Below are 17,612 nucleotides of genomic sequence, written 5' to 3'. Positions count from 1 at the left end.
AAGAGAATCCTGGCGCACACCAGTATGCTCTTACCAGCTTGCACATACCCTCTTTGCCCAGGTGAGTCAGACCGTGTGCCGCCTCAGCTAAGCTTGGAAGATATGCTCTGGGGGCCACCGGCTTACCTTGTCCAACTGTCCACAGTCCTGAGGATTCCTGGCCATACCCCTTTGACCTCCAGACCGCCTTTTCCTGTAAAGAACACAAATCTTCCATTTCAATTAATTGTTGTGTGTTGATCGTGTTAAATGTCATTAGTGATGTGATGTTCGTTTGTATGGGGGTGCTGGCTGCTGATTTAGCAGCTTCGTCTGCCCGGCTGTTACCAAGTGAAATTGGGTCTTGGTTGTAAGTGTGTGCTTTGCACTTGATAACAGCCACTCTGTCTGGTTCCTGCATTGCTGTCAAAAGCCTTTTGATGTGGGACGCATGCGCTACAGGTGTGCCAGCTGCCGTGATGAAATTTCTGAGGCGCCATAGGGTCCCGAAATCATGCACCACTACAAAGGCGTACCTTGAATCTGTGTATATATTAGCTGACTTACCCTTGGCCAATTCACACGCTCTGGTTAGGGCGACCAACTCAGCAACTTGTGCTGAGTGCGGTGGGCCCGGGGGTTCAGCTTCTATAATACCTTCATCATCTACAACTGCATATCCAGTGCACAAGTCTCCCGATTCTGTCTGTCTGTGGCAACTACCGTCAGTGTAGAAGGTAAAGTCTACTCCTTCCAGTGGGTTGTCACTGATGTCAGGTCTTGCTGTGAAAGTCTGGTTCAGGTGTTCCATACAATCATGCGTATCAGTGTCTGCACTAAATCCTCTTTCACCAACATTCTCATCCTCCACCCTTTGTGCCTGCCCAGGCACACTTGGCAAGTAAGTTGCAGGATTTAGTGAGCTGCATCTCTTAATGGTGATGTTTACCGGGGCCATCAGTGATAATTCCCACTTTGTAAACCGAGCAGATGAGACATGTCTGGATTGGGCACTACGGGGAATTGGCTCTCAACTATTTTGTTAATCCCCCTTAGATCCTGCACTAGTCTGTAACCCCACTCTTTTTCACAGGGAAGATGGGACTATTGGCGGTGCTGTACGTCCTGACTAGGATGCCCTGCTGTAGCAGCCGCTCTATGACGGGGTACACTCCTAACTCTACCTCTGGCTTCAGAGGATACTGAGGGATTTTTGGAGCTATCCTACCATCTTTTACTTGTACTACTACTGGAGCTACATTAGTCATCAATTCAGTGTCTTGTCCATCTTTGGTCCAAAGGGAACCCGGTATTTGTGAGATCATTCCTCTACTTTTGATGGACACTTGTCTATAACAGTAGAATGCGACATTAGCCTTTGAGGGGTGTCTAATATATCTTGCCCTTCTTGAGCGTGGTTCTCAGGTATATTTAAGAAGACACCCTCAGGAGTACAGTATATGACACACCGCATTTTACACAATAAATCTCTGCCGAGTAGATTAGTCGGAGCCGATGCAGCCAACAGAAAGGAATGTTTGGTTTGCAAGGGCCCTATCGTAATCTCTGCAGGTCTACTCAAAGGGTATTGTTGCACAGTTCCTGTTACTCCCATTGCCGAAATTGTTTTACCCGTGGTCTTTATACCTGATGTGGAATTCAACACTGACCTGACCGCCCCTGTATCTATAAGAAATGGTAATGGTACACCAGCTACATCAACCGTGACCTCAGATTCACTACCAAGGCTAGCAATCAACTTCACTGGCTGCAGACTACAGGTGTGGCCCAAGCCCAAATGTGTGGTGAGACCCTCTCGCAACGCATTGGCAGCTACAATATGTGAGGGGGGTAGCTGAGAATTTTCGGAGGTCTGCCAATCTCTCCTTGGTGGGTACCTCCTTGTTTCCCCTGCATGTGATTCGTAATTTCTCCTATGTGGTCCCTGATCCCAATTATGTGGATTGTAGTGTGGTTCGTATTCTGGTCTAGGGGGTCGGTATACGTAATGTGTACCTTTATTCCTACAATCCTGGGCAAAATGTCCTTCCTTTTTACAAATGTAGCATCTTCTAGGTCTTTTCCAAACAGCAGGGGTCTGGGTTTTCGGCTGATGGGGTTTTGCTGTAAGAGCCTGTATACTTACCGTCATCAGCTATTCCCCCTGTGACTCCCTGTGCTTACTGATGTTCCTATCGTGCTCGATAGCGGACTCTCTCAATGCAGCCACCGAGATACCTCTCCAGTTTGGTAGAGAGGTCTGCACTCTTGTTCTCAGTGCCTCCTTCAACCCGTCCATTAATACTGTAACAGCTACCTCCCTGTGATGCGCATTATCTTTAATGTCCTCGATCCCAGTGTATCTAGACATTTCCTGCAGTGCCCGATGGAATTATTCGGATGCCGTTTCACCTTCCTTTTGTCTTATGGAGAAAATGTTATTCCATTTGACAACAGTAGGGAAATACACTCCTAGTTGCAGATTGATTTGCTTTACGTTCTCCTGATTGTATTCATCAGTGAGAGGTACTTCTGCATCTAACTTACTGTCTGCTATAAATTTCGTGATGTCAATATTTGAAGGTAAACACACTCGTAGCACTGTTCGCCAATCTTTATTTGTAGGCTCATGGGTGTTACCTAACTCTTTAATGAATCTCTGGCATCCGACTAGATCTTTCCTGGGATCGGGAAATTCAGACATTATTGACCTTAACTCTGCCCGGGACCAGGGACAATGCATGGCAATGTTCCTAATGGGAGTAACTCCCTGATTGTCAGTTTCGCCGTTGGGGACTGCAATTACCCTGACAGGATTTCATTCAATTACATCCTTCTGGTTTGATTCTACAATGTGGGGAGCTATAGTTTCTGCATAATGTATGGTACCATACTTACCTGTGGACACGACCTCACTTTTCCCTCCGCTAGGGGGCTTTGCTACAACTCTTGATGGTTGGGCCGTGCCCACCTGAGTATCCTGTATGGCGGCTGCTAGAGAGAGTGCCGATATTGTGCTGGGATCATCTTCCTGCTCGCAGTCCTGGGGAAAATTTAAAATGGGATACAACTGGCAAGGGTTAGCGTTAGTACATTCATCAATTACTCTCCTATCCTGTACCAATGTACCATTGTCTGTAGCCACTTTCTCCCCCACAATATATGGTGGTGGTGGTGCTGTCGCCATTGTTTTTCCGCTAGGTTTGGAACCTGCTGCGCGAGCTAATTCCCTTTGCACATCCCCCTCCTGTTGCCATAAATTTAAACAATCTGTCTAATCCTTTTGTTTTCTGGATTTTATCAGACATATCCTTATCCTTAAGTTCTGCAATACCTCTGGTTCAAAGCTGCCCACCCTAGGGAATGGTACCCTATCTTTGTCAGTCATACGTACCCATTCATTGCATAAAACTTCTGTGTGTGAACCATATTTTTCACACATGATAAACCTTGCTGACTCTTTTAATCTTAACTCTTCTGCCTGAACCCTGCTCAAACGTCTCTCACTTGAGCAACTGGCTCCCATATTTGTGGGTCTCTTAATAACAAAAAAAAAATTCCCACAAACACCAAAATACTCAATGTAAGTAGATGGTGGAAGTATCTCCGAGCGCCTTCCACTCGCCCTCGCCCACGCTGGCCAGTACTACCATACACTGTTGATAGCGAAGGCAATGTACCCAACTTAGGGCTCCTATCAGACCTTACAACACTGTAATTTCTTTCGGTGGAAGTTCTGTTTGGAATATTTTCCTGACAGAGGCAGCGAAAAATTCCTTTTCGGTATCTTTCAACTGGAATTGTTTGTAGGGTGAAAAACAGAGAAATTAGATAACTATCCTTCACCCTTTCCAGTGAAGCCCACCAGGGAGATTTCCCGACGTTGTCAAAGAAAAACTCCTTTGTCTATACAATCACGTCTGCGTATGTTCTTCCACAGCGCATATGACACAATGGTATCACGTTGTGCTGTGCAGAATACACGGACATGCGATGCAATAGCACAGCCTATAGATACTAGTTATATGCCCTACGATTGCTGTAGACCACTTAGCCTAGACCACCCCAGACCACTTAGTTGTATGGGATCACTAAGACCACTTCAGACCACTTAGAACACTTAGTCACGCAAGGTAGCGAACCCTACGCCACCGGGCCTCTACTAACCCAGTGTTACCACTTCAGACCACTTAGTTCCTGGATTCAGTATCCACTTACTCCTACGTTCGCTCACTCAAATACACTTTGATTTTTCTGTACAGAAAATTTTTATTCATTCAGATAGGCAGCTTTACCCCATAGGCAATACAGTTTTGTACTAATCTGCTTTAGAAACCGGGCAGTTTTGTGCTATTGTAGCATGGCTACTGTCCCACCTTTTAGCTAAACGACACTATTGTGTAATTTGTACTTAGCGCCCGTACTCTTAGACACTTTGCATAAACACGCGACCGTGCGTGTCTCTTACGCTGCGTGCGCAGTCCTGTACTTTGTCCGAGACACGTGTACAAAACCGTACATCCGCAATAAAACAAATCCCACAACTTCTATAAATGTGAGCAATACTAACTATAATCGCTCACTTAACACAACACACAGTTTTTTTCCTGTATAAACCTTTACAACCAGGCCAGACTGCGTTTGTGCTTTACACTTACTTCCTTAAACATTTATTTTAGTTTTAACTATATTGCAACAAATGTATCCGGTTTCACACAGATCTAAATGAATCTAGTAATCTGAGTCTTATGGCAACAATGTGAGAGGGTATACAAAGTATGGGTGCCTTTTGCTGTGTACGCTTTTGGTGCCAAAACAAACTAAAAAAAATTCACAGATTTTTAAATAGCTTTTTTTCTGTTTGTTTTACGGGTTCTACCAGCATCTCTACAAACCATACAGAGCAGACGTCATCTAATCAGCACACAAGTAGGGTTTTAGTGTATCCACCGACCAAGAAAAGGTTACGTAGGATACTTTCTGTCCGCCCTTTTGCTGATAGATTAAGTCTGCTGTGACCTGTTAGGCTGTGAGTATGTGGAAAACCGGACAATGCCCCCAATTGAGAATGCTGATTTTCATACAGGACTAAAAGCAAACATTTTAAAAATACATTTCATACACTTTAAATGAAGCCGCTGCGGCCGCTATACTTAATCCGCAACCTACGGACTTTTTACTCTGTTGGCGTACAGAGTCCCGTACCGAGTACGGACTTTGCGTACAAACGCCGCGCTGGCTGCACAAAGTACACACAGCGCGTACACACCCAATGATACACCGTGAACCCTTAACAGCTATGCAATGCGATAATAATAATACACTTTAAACCTTAGCAGGGAAAGGAAGACACGACACCAGATTGTAATTAAACTACTGGGTTCCGACAAAACAGCGTATTATTACTGAAAGGGGGTTACAATAACAAAGCAATACAATACAAAAGAATAATGGCTACAGTCAATGATACATACTTGTTTGGATTTCGCCGCGCTACCCAGTCTGGTCCTCTGTCATCTAGATAGATAACTTTGTGAGTCTTGTGTGACCAGGCCTGCAGCAGGCATCTTTTATACAGTAGATCAAAACATAATACAATAGACACTGTGTGCTCTTCTTCCATTGGTTCGGGGGTGGGACATATCCTGTGCACCGGAGATCATTGGTCAGCTCAAGAAGTGGGCGATGGCTAGGACTTGAGATGTGGTTTCTGTTGTTTGCATCTGAGTTCCTGCCCCATGACCAGTTAAACCCAGTGCTAGATTAAGGTCCACATGGGCCTGGAGCTGAAATTGCTGAAAGGCCTATTGTGTGCTCCCACAGGGGTGTGACCAGTGCTGTGGTGGCGTGACTAGTGATGTGGAGGTGCGACCTGTTCTGTGGGGTGGCATCCATGGGTGTTCTTATGTGCCTATGCCTGTATGTGCTCCTCTATGTCCAAATGTGTTACTCTATGTCTGTATGTGCTCCTCTATGTCCAAATGTGTTACTCTGTCTGTATGTGACCCTGTATTTCTGTATGTACTCGTAGTATGCCTATATGTGCTCTGCTATGTCTTTATGTGCTCCTATATGTTCGTATGTGCCTATTTACGTATGTGCTTCTGTATGTCCTCTTGTGTCTGTAGTATACCTATATGTGCTCTGCTATGTCTTTATGTGCCTATGTCTGAATGTGCTCCTGTATGTCCGTATGTACCTGTGTCTATATGTCCATATGTGAATATGTCTATATGTGCCCCGCTATGGGTTGGGTATGGGATCCCAACAGTGAGGATGCCGGCGATCAAAATACACACACGTCTTGGTAAGTAAACTGACCTTACCCTTTACCCTCTCCCTAACCCTCTCCTCATGCAGTCTAACCCTAACCTTCCCCTTGCACATCTAAATTCTAACCTCCCCCTCCCGTAGCATAACACTAACCTTCACCCTAGTGCCTAACCCTAACCTTCCCTGCCATACTTACTGTATATTAGGGAAAGGGAAGAGAGAGAGAGAGACTGGGGGAGAGAGAAGGGGAGACAGAGAGAGAGAAGAGGGTTAGACAGAGAGAGAGAGAGAGAGAGAGAGAGAGAAAGAAAGGAGAGACATGGAGAGAGAGAGATTGGGGAAGATACAGAGAGGTGAGAGAGAGAAAGGGATGAGGGGGAGAGGAGAGAGAAGGGGGAAACAGAGAAAGAAAAAAGGGGGGAAACATGGAGAGAGAAGGGGGAGACAGAGGAGAGGGAGACGTGGGAGACGGAGAGAGGGGGGAGTAGTGGTAGAGATAGAAAGGGAGAGAGAAGTGTTGAGAGACAGAGGGGAGAGAGAAGGGGGATAGAGAGAGAGAGAAGGGGGGATACATATATAGAGAGAGACGTGGGGAGACACACGGGGAGAAGGGGGAGACAGAGAGAGAGAGAAGACAGAGGGGATGAGAGGGAGAGAGAAAGGGGGGACAGAGAGAATGGGAGGAGACACAGAGGGAGAAGGGAGAGACACACAGAGATTAGGGAGAGAGAGAGGGAAGGGGGAAGATGCAGAGAGAGAGGGAGAGAGGGAGAGGAGAGAGCGAGAAGGGGGAGACACAGAAGAGGGAGAAGTGGGAGACAGAGAGAGGGGGGGAGAAGTGCTAGAGATAGAAAGGAGTAGAGAGGAGTGATGAGAGAGAAGGGGGATACAGAGAGAGAGAGAGAGAGAGAGAAGTGGGGAGACACACAGGGAGAGAATGGGGAGACATAAAGAAGGGGAGACACAGAGAGAGAGAGAGAAGGGGGAGACACACACGAATAGAGAAGGGGGAGACACACGCGAAGAGAGAAGGGGGAGACACACGCAAAGAGAGAAGGGGGAGACAGAGAGAGAGAGAAGGGGGAGACACACGCGAAGAGAGAAGGGGGAGAAACACGCGAAGAGAGAAGGGGGAGACCCACGCGGAGAGAGAAGGGGGAGACCCACGCGGAGAGAGAAGGGGGAGACCCACGCGGAGAGAGAAGGGGGAGACCCGCGCGGGAGAGAAGGGGGAGACTCACGCGGAGAGAGAAGGGGGAGACACACACAGAGAGAGACAGGGGCTACAGAGAGATAGAGAAAGAGAAGGGGGGATACAGAGAGAGAAGGGGAGAGGGGGAGACAGAGAAGGGGGAGACAGAGTGAATTAAGGGGGGAGACAGAGGGAGGGACACAAATAGAGAGGGAGAGAAAGGGGGAGACAGTGAGAGAAAGAGAGAGAAGGGGGAGACACAGAAAGAGGAGAGAGAGAAGGGGGGGACAGGGTAATGGGTTGAGACAGGCATCCCCTAACCCTGTACAGGTAGCACTTTGTTAGCAGGTGACCAGGCATCCCCTCCCTCTTCCTCTCCCTGTACAGGCAGCACTTTGAACCTTCGATAACAGCGGGTCCCCATCGTTGGCGGCAGCGGCTCCCCGTCATTTGCGCAGGCAGCAGCGGGTCCCGGTTATTTGCGCAGGCAGCAGTGGGTCCCAGTCATTTGCGCAGGCAGCAGCAGGTCCCGGGCATTTGCGCAGGCAGCAGCGGGTCCCGGTCATTTGCACAGGCAGCAGCGGGTCCCGGTCATTCGGATCTCGTGGCTTTGAGCAGCGTCCAAGAAGAGGGGGAAGAAACATAAGTGGAGGGGAGAGGCCGGACCGCCTCAGCCTGCGGCCAGCCTCTTAGCACTTCAGTGCATCTGCACAGAAAGGCGATTCAACTGTGCCGCACTAGTGCATGTGGAGTCGGACACCAGGAGAAGTGAGGGACATAGTGGGCGGGGCTTCGGACGGCCACTGACGGTGGTGACAGTAAGAAAATTATTATTTTTTGCTTGTCACTGATTTCTACCAGCACCATCTGGGCCTATTTTCATGGGGGGGGCCTGGAGCTGCAGCTCCACCCGCCCCATTGTTAATCCGGCCCTGGTTAAACCCATTACATTAATCATACATAAATCTGGTATTATTAATAACTTAATGTGGTAATCTATAATAATATTCTTATTCCCATCAGATAAATGTTTACGTGACTCTGAACAATATGATCCCACACATGATATGATTATCTATTTCCATCCTCAAGATATACATATATCCACATATATCCATATACTCATATATATATATATATATATATATATATATACGTATACACACACACATACTCCTGCTATTACAATTTGTTAGGAATTATATATATATATATATATTTACAAACACATACATCTCCAAGAGTTCAAACTATGAATGTCAATATCTCAGATTTCTAAATGTCTGGTTTGTATCTTGGTTAGCTATTTGCTAATTGAGTTTCTCGCAGCTTCGGTTCCTGGGTATTGTCTCTTCGTTTGTTTTTTTCTTCAGGTGAGACAATGACAATCCAGTACTTATTGTTTTAAATAGAAACTCGGCTATCCTAGTAAACAAAGGTGTTTGCCTTCTTCATAGAATTCCAAAGCCTAGTGCAAATAAGGCCATTGTATTTTAGTCTCTGGGAGTTTTAATTTATGTGTGACCGATCTTCATGCTATTTAGAAGAAAAAGCAGACAGTGTGGGATTTATACAATATATAGATTAGATTTATGATATGTCTTTGTGGCTTTTCCATGAGAGTACAAATTCCACTGTAATTACTCATACCACGCTCTAATGCACAGGGCCGCGGGAGCGACCATACGCAATTTGCGAACATGTGCAATCACAGCCGAACACGTACGCACACGGAGGCCATCTATGTGGTGTTTGTACACAATGTGTGTGTTGTAATATTTTCTGACTTCGACACTATGTATTATGTTATATTATACTAATACCCTCTTATGGGGGAGAATGAAGAAAGAAATGGAGAGGAATGAAACTGATGTAAAGGGATTAAGATGAAATAAAGAATTAAGATGTAGTAAGAGGAAAAGGTAATAGAATGTTGCACACCTATAGTCCTTTAAAATCCTTTTTTGGTTATTATTGTAACAGCCGGCATACCGACACCTCATCTCCCTCTTGGGGGTCCAGAATAAATAGCGTGGTGCGCCACCGTGCCCGCAGCGTGGCGAGCAAAGCGAGCCCACAAGGGGCTCATTTGCGCTCGCCACGCTGTCGGTATGCCGGCGGTCGGGATTCCGGCGCCGGTATGCTGGTCGCAGGGAGCCCGGCCGCCGGCATACAATACTACACCCGATTTCAAGTTATGTGCTCTGCCCACAGCTTTGTGGAAAATCTATAAAAATAAATGTGAGGATGCATTAACATATCATCTGACTATATTAATCCAAGCTAAATGTGACAATTGAGCACTGGAAATATGGAAGTAATAACCATGCAGCTGTCCTAAATGCTATTGCAAGACTGATCTTCCTCTCATGCAGCTTCATATAAGCCGCATCACTCTGCATATCCTTACACTGACTTCATACTTTAGCTGGGTACACACTAGATGACATGGAAATGATATAATGTCGCTCACGATTTCCCTGGAAATTCTGGACAAGTGATATTGTACGTACACACTGAGTGATTTTACACATGACCAAACAATATACGCAAGTGGTTCCACGCTACCAAATTGTTAGGTTTCAGCCTAATTTAAATACTGGGCAGGAATTTCAGATGGGAAGGGCAGGACTTCAGGACGGTGGGCAGAAGTCAAATTTAGATGTCATATGTGTGGCATTTGTGTGTCACATATTGGTGGATGGCAGCTTATTAAAACATTGGTGGGCAGCACTGTTGGGTGGCATACATTTGGTGGCCAGCTTCATTGGTGAGCAGCAGCATACAACATTGATGGACAAGTGGGAAGCACTGTATACATACCAAAATGCGCAGAATGTTCCAATCCTGGATCCTCTATCATCACTGCTGCCAGTGATCAGCCCAGAAAATGGCAGATGGGAGTGTTCAGGGAGTGGCTCTGATGACGTCCACACAAGGCAGGTCATGAAGACATATAGTTCGTCATTGGTAGCGTACACACTGTGCGATTTGCTCAGTCATTACTGACTGTTTCAAAATTAAGGGGGTAATTCAGACCTGATCGCTAGGGTGCGTTTTTTGCATCCCTGCGATCAGGTAGCTGCCGCCTGCAGTGGGAGGGGGAATTCGCTGTGCAGGTGTGCAACCGCATTTGCAGAGAGCTGCACAAACAAAAGTTTGTGCAGTCTCTGCACAGAGTTGCCGCCCACAAGCGGCCTATTCCTGTCAGTCACCTTGCGATCGCCTGTGCGATCGCTTTGTTCGCACCATCCCATCGCTGCCCAGCGCTCCCCGGTGCTGCTACCGACGCACCTGCACATTGTGGTGCATATGCATGTACAGTTCAGAGCCAATCGCCCGCCGTGCGAAAACGCACAGCAGCTATCGGGTCTGAATTACCCCCTAAGTTGAATATACAGGGGACACAGGAGCATGCATCGCTAGCAATATAAGGAGCAATTCAGACCTGATCAATAGGCAGTGATTTTTGCACTGCTGCGATCAGATAGTCGCTGCCTACAGCGGGAGTGTATTTTATCTGTGCAAACGCATGTGTAGCAGAGCTGCACAAACTGATTTGTGCAGTCTCTGCGCAGCCCAGGATTTATTCAGATGCTGCGATCACTTCAGGTTGTTCGGGACCAGAATTGACGTCAGGAACCTTTCCTGCAAACGCATGGACACGCCTGCGTTTTTCCAGACAGTCCCTGAAAACGGTCAGTTGCCACCCACAAACACCCTCCTCCTGTCAATCCCCTTGCGATCGCCTGTGCGTTCGGAAATTTCACACCATCCCGTCGCTGACTAGCGATCCCCGTTGCTGCGGTCCATCGTGCCTGCGCATTGCGGTGCATGCGCAGTTCAGATCTGATCGCAGGCTGTGAGAAAACGCAGCCTAGCGATCATGTCTGAATCGTCCCCATAATGCGTACACACTGAACGATTGAAACAATTTGTTGTAGCAATTGGTTGTTATCAGCAAATTAGTTTAAAATGTCATCTAGTGTGTTCCTGGCTTTATTCCACATTTAAATTACTCAACCTCATCTACAAACCCTTCAACAACACCAGCCCTCCATACAACTCAACTGCACTTTGAAAAACTCTTATGTACAGATGTGTCCAACTACATCTAGCCTCCCTGCACGTTAAGCAGCCCTTCTAGTCATGCCACAGCGCAGAGCGGCTTTATATGCAACATTTTCCATTAAAATGCAAACCGATGTGCTTGGCGTGAGTGAGCTGACAGGTCCCGTGTCAGACAACTTTTTTTCTGAAAATACATCTTATTCGCATTTTACGCTGATATATCTATTTATTTTTTTGCAAAATACTTCCTGGTACACGAGTCTTATAATTTGCTTTAATAATTTGAATTTTCTAATAATTCCAGAAAATTTTAATTATCGTTAGCTGCTTTGTTTTGGGTGTCAGGTGCAATCAAACAAATATTTGTTGATTTTCACACATTCCCTGTGGCAAAAAAGGGGATTGCATGTGTTTTCTTATTTGAGGATAATGACTAAGGGGGTCATTCCGAGTTGTTCGCTCGTTATTTTTTTCTCGCAACGGAGCGATTAGTCGCTAATGCGCATGCGCAATGTCCGCAGTGCGACTGCGCCAAGTAAATTTGCTATGCAGTTAGGAATTTTACTCACAGCATTACGAGTTTTTTTCTTCGTTCTGGTGATCGTAATGTGATTGACAGGAAGTGGGTGTTTCTGGGCGGAAACAGGCCGTTTTATGGGAGTGTGTGAAAAAACGCTACCGTTTCTGGGAAAAACGCGGGAGTGGCTGGAGAAACGGAGGAGTGTCTGGGCGAACGCTGGGTGTGTTTGTGACGTCAAACCAGGAACGACAAGCACTGAACTGATCGCACTGGCAGAGTAAGTCTCGAGCTACTCAGAAACTGCACAGAGAAGTCTTTTCGCAATATTGCGAATCTTTCGTTCGCAATTTTACTATGCTAAGATTCACTCCCAGTAGGCGGCGGCTTAGCGTGTGCAAAGCTGCTAAAAGCAGCTTGCGAGCGAACAACTCGGAATGAGGGCCTAAGTACAGTATGTTACCAAAAGAGAGAAAATGCTAAATATAAGTTGCACAAATGCATTTTGCGTTTTACATGCTCTCTCATCGGATGGCACTCGTTATACCGGCGCTGGGATCCCGACCACCGGTAAACCGACCGCCGGTATACCGACAACTTTTCTCCCTCTTGGGGCCCTGGAGGGCGAAATAAATAGTGTGGTAGCGCCACTGAGCCCGCAAGGGGCTCATTTGCGCTCATCCCGCTGCCAGCATTTCCGGCTGTCGGGATCCCGCCGTCGATGTGCTGGGCGCCGGGATCCCAACAGCCAGCAATTCGTAGTACACCCCTTTCATCACCATGCTAGAAAACACAGAGGCCTGAATGTTATTTAGAACAAATAGGCAGAAGAGGTACGTCCGGCGCTATACAATTGCAAGACTTTTTTTTAATGCGGTATATCTGTGGCTTTTTTGATTTATCCCATAGGTTTCAGGATAAGTGCCTGGAGCTATAGGTTAACACGGTTGACGTGATAAGGGCATAACGCCCTACATACCTCGGATTTCTGCAGTAGGTGCTGGCTGGCTTATCCTGGGTTGCAGTTGAATAACCCTAATTGAATCTGCCCCTATGTTTTCTTCTCTAGAAAATATACATTTAATTGCTGTGTCTTTTTCTGATATTCGCCCTTTTGAGTAATTGATACTTTAGCAATGTATAAAGTTATCAAGAAATTTGTGAGGAAGATTTATCAAACTTTCAAAAAGTGGAGGTGTAACCCATAGCAACCAATCAGCTATTATTTTCTAGAATGTATTAGATAAGTAGTAACGAATCCGATTGGTTGCCCAAAAAAATCTAATTGCTATGGGCAGCACCTTCATTTTACCTTTTTGATAGGGCTTTATAAACGAACAGAGCGGGAAAATAAAACTTACTCAAGATGGAGCTTTTGTGAAGTTTGTTAATTTTATTTATTTTTATACAAGCATATTATATATTTTAATAGATACAACTAAACAACTGGTAGTAAGCTAACACAACCATTTTTCAGGGCATTTTACTTCATGTTGGATTTTTACACCCAAACAACTATTTGAGCATATAATTGAATTTATTTAATTTGGCAGTGGATTTGTTTTCTGTTTCTGCTTGATGGTGTGGGCTCTGTGTCAGTGGCGGAACTACCGCCAGTACAAGCTGTGCCTTGCACTGGGGTCCGCCACTGTCTAGGGGCCCAAAGCCAGAGTGGCATGTAATGAGTCAAACTGAGCCCACCGACGAGAGGAGCGCAGCGGCCACGGGTGGGGGTCAGGAGGAGGAGGGAGGTGGAGGAGGGAGCCGCAGCAGCGCTACGTAATTGGTGTAGGCGCCACTGCTGCTGTCCCTATCCTTCACCATAGGCTGTCCTCCGCCACTGTGAATGCTGGGATGCGCTTCCCTCATCACAGCGGCGGAGGATAGTCTATGGTGAAGAAGAGGGACAGCTGCAGCGGCGCCTACACCAATCACACTGCGCTGCTGCGGCTTTTTCCTCTCCCTCCCTCCTTCTTCTCCCCTGCCCGAGATCATCATCTGCCGGAAGCTGCACCGAGGAGCCTGACTGCCAGCGGAGACAGTAGGTATAATCTATTCTTTCTGTCTGTCTGTCTATCTATCTAGTCTGTCGGTCTACCGTAATGTGTAAAAAGGGGATACTGTCTGCCGCTATGTGTAAATAGGGGACGCTGTCTGCCGTAATGTGTAAAAAGGGGATGCTGTCTGTCGTAATGCGTAAAAGGTGGACGCTGTCTGCCATAATGTGTAAATAGGGGAATCTGTCCGCCGTAAGGTCTAAAAGGGGCTCTACCTGGTGTAGTGGCGCTACTGTGCAGCGTAATTTGACTAATGGAGACTACTGTGCACCGTTATATGAATTGGTATTATTTTGTTGCCACACCCCTTCCCCACGAAGCCACGCCCCTATATTTTTTGCGCACGCCTACGGCGCGCACTGCCCCTTTTTTATATAGAGGGGGGGCTCAGATGCCATTTCTTGCACACAGCGCTAAAATGTCTAGTTACGGCACTGTTGCTAGGTATCCATTTCCCTGGCCCTGAGCAGGTCCCCCTCACCAGATCCTCTCCAGGGGTGAGGGGGTGGACTTGGATGGGATGAGGGGGGGAGCCCAAAGCATTTTGTCGCACCTGGGCCCACCGCTCGCTAGTCCCGCCACTGCTCTGTGTACGCTCTTGCGGATTGTTGCAGGGTACAATAGGAAATATTGGGTATAAACTCACTCAGCACCATAATTTTAATAATTTCATACAACACATTTTAGATTTTGTTGGGACAAACCTCTGTCTGCGAGTGCTCAATAAGCATTGCTTTATGGATATTCCACTTGAGCCATTGGACAACTGTAATTTTTCATGTACATCACTCATCCAGTTATTTATAGTTGTGCTGAATTGCAACATTGCAGCTTGTGTGGGTAACATACACTAGCGTATTGCTAATGGGCGTAGTGTGTGTGGTGCACACAGACCCCGGGGTCCAGGGGGCCCTCACCACACACCCTGCACTCATTGATTTCAATACTTTCTCTCCGAAGTCCCGCATTGGCGGCAGCAGCAGCGCTGCAGAAGTCACCAGAAAAATGGCGCAGCACCATTTTCCTGAAGACCTGTGCATTAGACTCCAGGACAGCACTAGGATCGCCTAGTGATCCTAGTGCCCAGAGCTTCTGCGCTGCCAGCTAGGGAGGAGGGGCTCAGTCGGAGCCTGCACACGGACTCTTCCTCTCTAGATGCCCCCCTGGTAATATAAGAGAACTGTACATCTTTCTAGCACTGTTATGGCTAGTGTACTATACATAGGGCCTGATGCAGACCGAAACACAAAGTTAACATCATTTAAGTTTAAAAAAAAGCGTAGAGTATTTCTGCCATATACAGAGGTCGAGATGGGATCTGGTCGGCCACAGTAGCATATGTGCCTGGTTTCTACCAGGGGGCATTGTAAAGATATTAACATCCAACTTGTGCCGTTTATTTGGGGATGAAGTCAAAAGGTGGATCATTATAATGTCAACACCACATTATGATTGTCAACATTATAATGATATCAGGGTAGCGGGAGATATACTCACCCGGAAGTCATAGTCATGTCAGCTGTGACCCAGAGACGCCGTTGGAGTTGCGCCTGACTGCCCACCATATTTCTAGATTAACTTTCATTGTGTTTACTTAGAAAGTCTGTAAACACTGAATTAATTGTTGGTTAACTATAGCAAAATATTAAAATGATAGTGAAGTTGTGATAAGAATTAGAAGTGTTAGGAGAGAATTAGCTGGACCTCACTTGTACTAATTCCTGATTGAATTTCAGTGGCAGAGCAGGGCTCACTGCCCCCCTGTTCCAGCTGTGCCCTCCGAACCCGTGATGTCGCGTGAAGGGGTGGGGCTGGTGGTAGTAGAAATTGGAGAGCTCCCTGGACACTTTGAGCATAGTACATAGTTAATGTTATAGCACGAGACCTTTTTTTAGCATAAATCGATTCACACCGTGGATCATTCCTCTTATAAGAGATGGAGCATAGAAAGGGGTGACATCCCGTCTAATTCAGGAAAGCAAATTCCCAAACTAGAATTACTTTATTAAAGATGCAGAGACATAGTAGAAGAAATTCACTAACAAGCAAATGTAGAAAGTGATGATAATAATAATGCTGTGCTGTTTATGGAATTTGCATTGATTGTTTATTGTTGTATACCAAAGGTCAAAGGACTGCCAGAAGGATTCAGCTATCCCAAAATTGGCTCGAACTACTCTGTAAAAACTGTAGAAAAAACCTGGAAGGCTCTTCAAGACTTTAAAAAAGGAAACGCCATTTTCACCGTCCCTACCACACCAGTGAAATGTGGAGGAGCTCCACAGAAAATCATGTATTTAAGTGATGCATATCTCAGAAAAGTAAGTTTACTTCACACAATCTGCAGGCTTTAGGACGAATTAATACATAAATAAAAATGACTTCTATCAACATCTTAAAAGTATATTTCATTCAAAGAGACGCAGGGCATTGTATTGGAGGTTCTGGAGCCTGCAGGCTACCAAAAGGCTAGTAAGATACTTTGGCATATTTATAATGGGTGCAGGATGTGCTGTGCACAAGGGCCCCTGGGTCCAGTGGGGCCCACACCGCAAACCTGCACCCATATAATTGAACTTACCCCTCCAGTGTTCCACTGCGGCTGGTGCTGCAGACATAAATCACTGGTAACAAACAAGAATGGCACTGCGTTATAGGTAAAGAATAGGTTGGGACTGCATGTGCTGCTGTAGGGAGTGGGGCTACTACCAAGCTCCACTAGAATACAAACACAGAGAAACCAAAAACTTCCCCAGCGCACAATGCAGTATATAGGGGGAGAAGCTCACAAAAATTTGTTGTCACTTTCCTAACCCTTAATTGGATATGTAAGGAAACCAAATACTAGAAATCCAGTTAAATCAATCTTTTATTTGGTTAGAATGGTAAAACAGAATTAGTTATTAGTCTAAAAGACAATAAATCAATTATAAAGGGGTGACTGCCTATTACCGGTAAACAAAAACCACCACAAATACAAACATGTAACATGTATAGCAGAATGTGTATAGTAATATTTCACTATGCCCCACTGCACTTTAGTAGTCTCCAGGGCATGGGTAGAAAAAAATATAGTCCTGAATAGACTGGATGCGCTGATTTGCGTCTTACTCTCTCTATATTCTTCAGTTAGTGACCGCAGTTGTTATTTAATAGAAAGTCCTTATTGGGGAACGCACGATCGATGGTATAGACCGTGCAAATAGCAACCTATACTTCTCCCAATGTGTAAGGCACGTCCCTTTTATCACTGTTTTTGTGCTGGATGAAGGGAACCTTTCTTTAATAAGGAATTTACCTTATACCAATGTCCCAGGAAAGTTCTTTAAACCAAAGGCTGCTCACTGGCTATCCGATCCTCTGTGCTGATGAGACGGGGAGGAATGGAGTCCGCCGGCGGAAGTCCCGTACATGCTGCTTGTAGCGCTACTCAGCGTGCTCGGGATCGATGATCTCTGAAATCTACGCGTTTCGCCTGCGTCAGGCTTCGTCAGGACTACAGAGTAGCGCTACAAGCAGCGTG

General features: G+C 46.1%; 1 protein-coding gene across 3 annotated transcripts in view; it reads left to right on the top strand.

Annotated features, from left to right (window-relative positions):
• The window catches only part of SQOR (sulfide quinone oxidoreductase), a 183,590-nt gene that overhangs the window by 139,099 nt on the left and 26,879 nt on the right, over window positions 1–17,612 (top strand). For all 3 annotated transcript variants that reach the window (XM_063926005.1, XM_063926007.1, XM_063926006.1), the window contains one exon: window positions 16,216–16,410. In XM_063926005.1, coding sequence (XP_063782075.1) covers window positions 16,216–16,410 — 195 coding nt within the window. The remainder of the gene's footprint in view (window positions 1–16,215; window positions 16,411–17,612) is intronic.

Source organism: Pseudophryne corroboree, chromosome 6 (genome assembly GCF_028390025.1).
Source record: "Pseudophryne corroboree isolate aPseCor3 chromosome 6, aPseCor3.hap2, whole genome shotgun sequence".
Taxonomy (NCBI): domain Eukaryota; kingdom Metazoa; phylum Chordata; class Amphibia; order Anura; family Myobatrachidae; genus Pseudophryne; species Pseudophryne corroboree.
The sequence above is the reverse complement of the archived record's forward strand: the minus strand, read 5'-3'. Positions and strand labels throughout refer to the sequence as shown.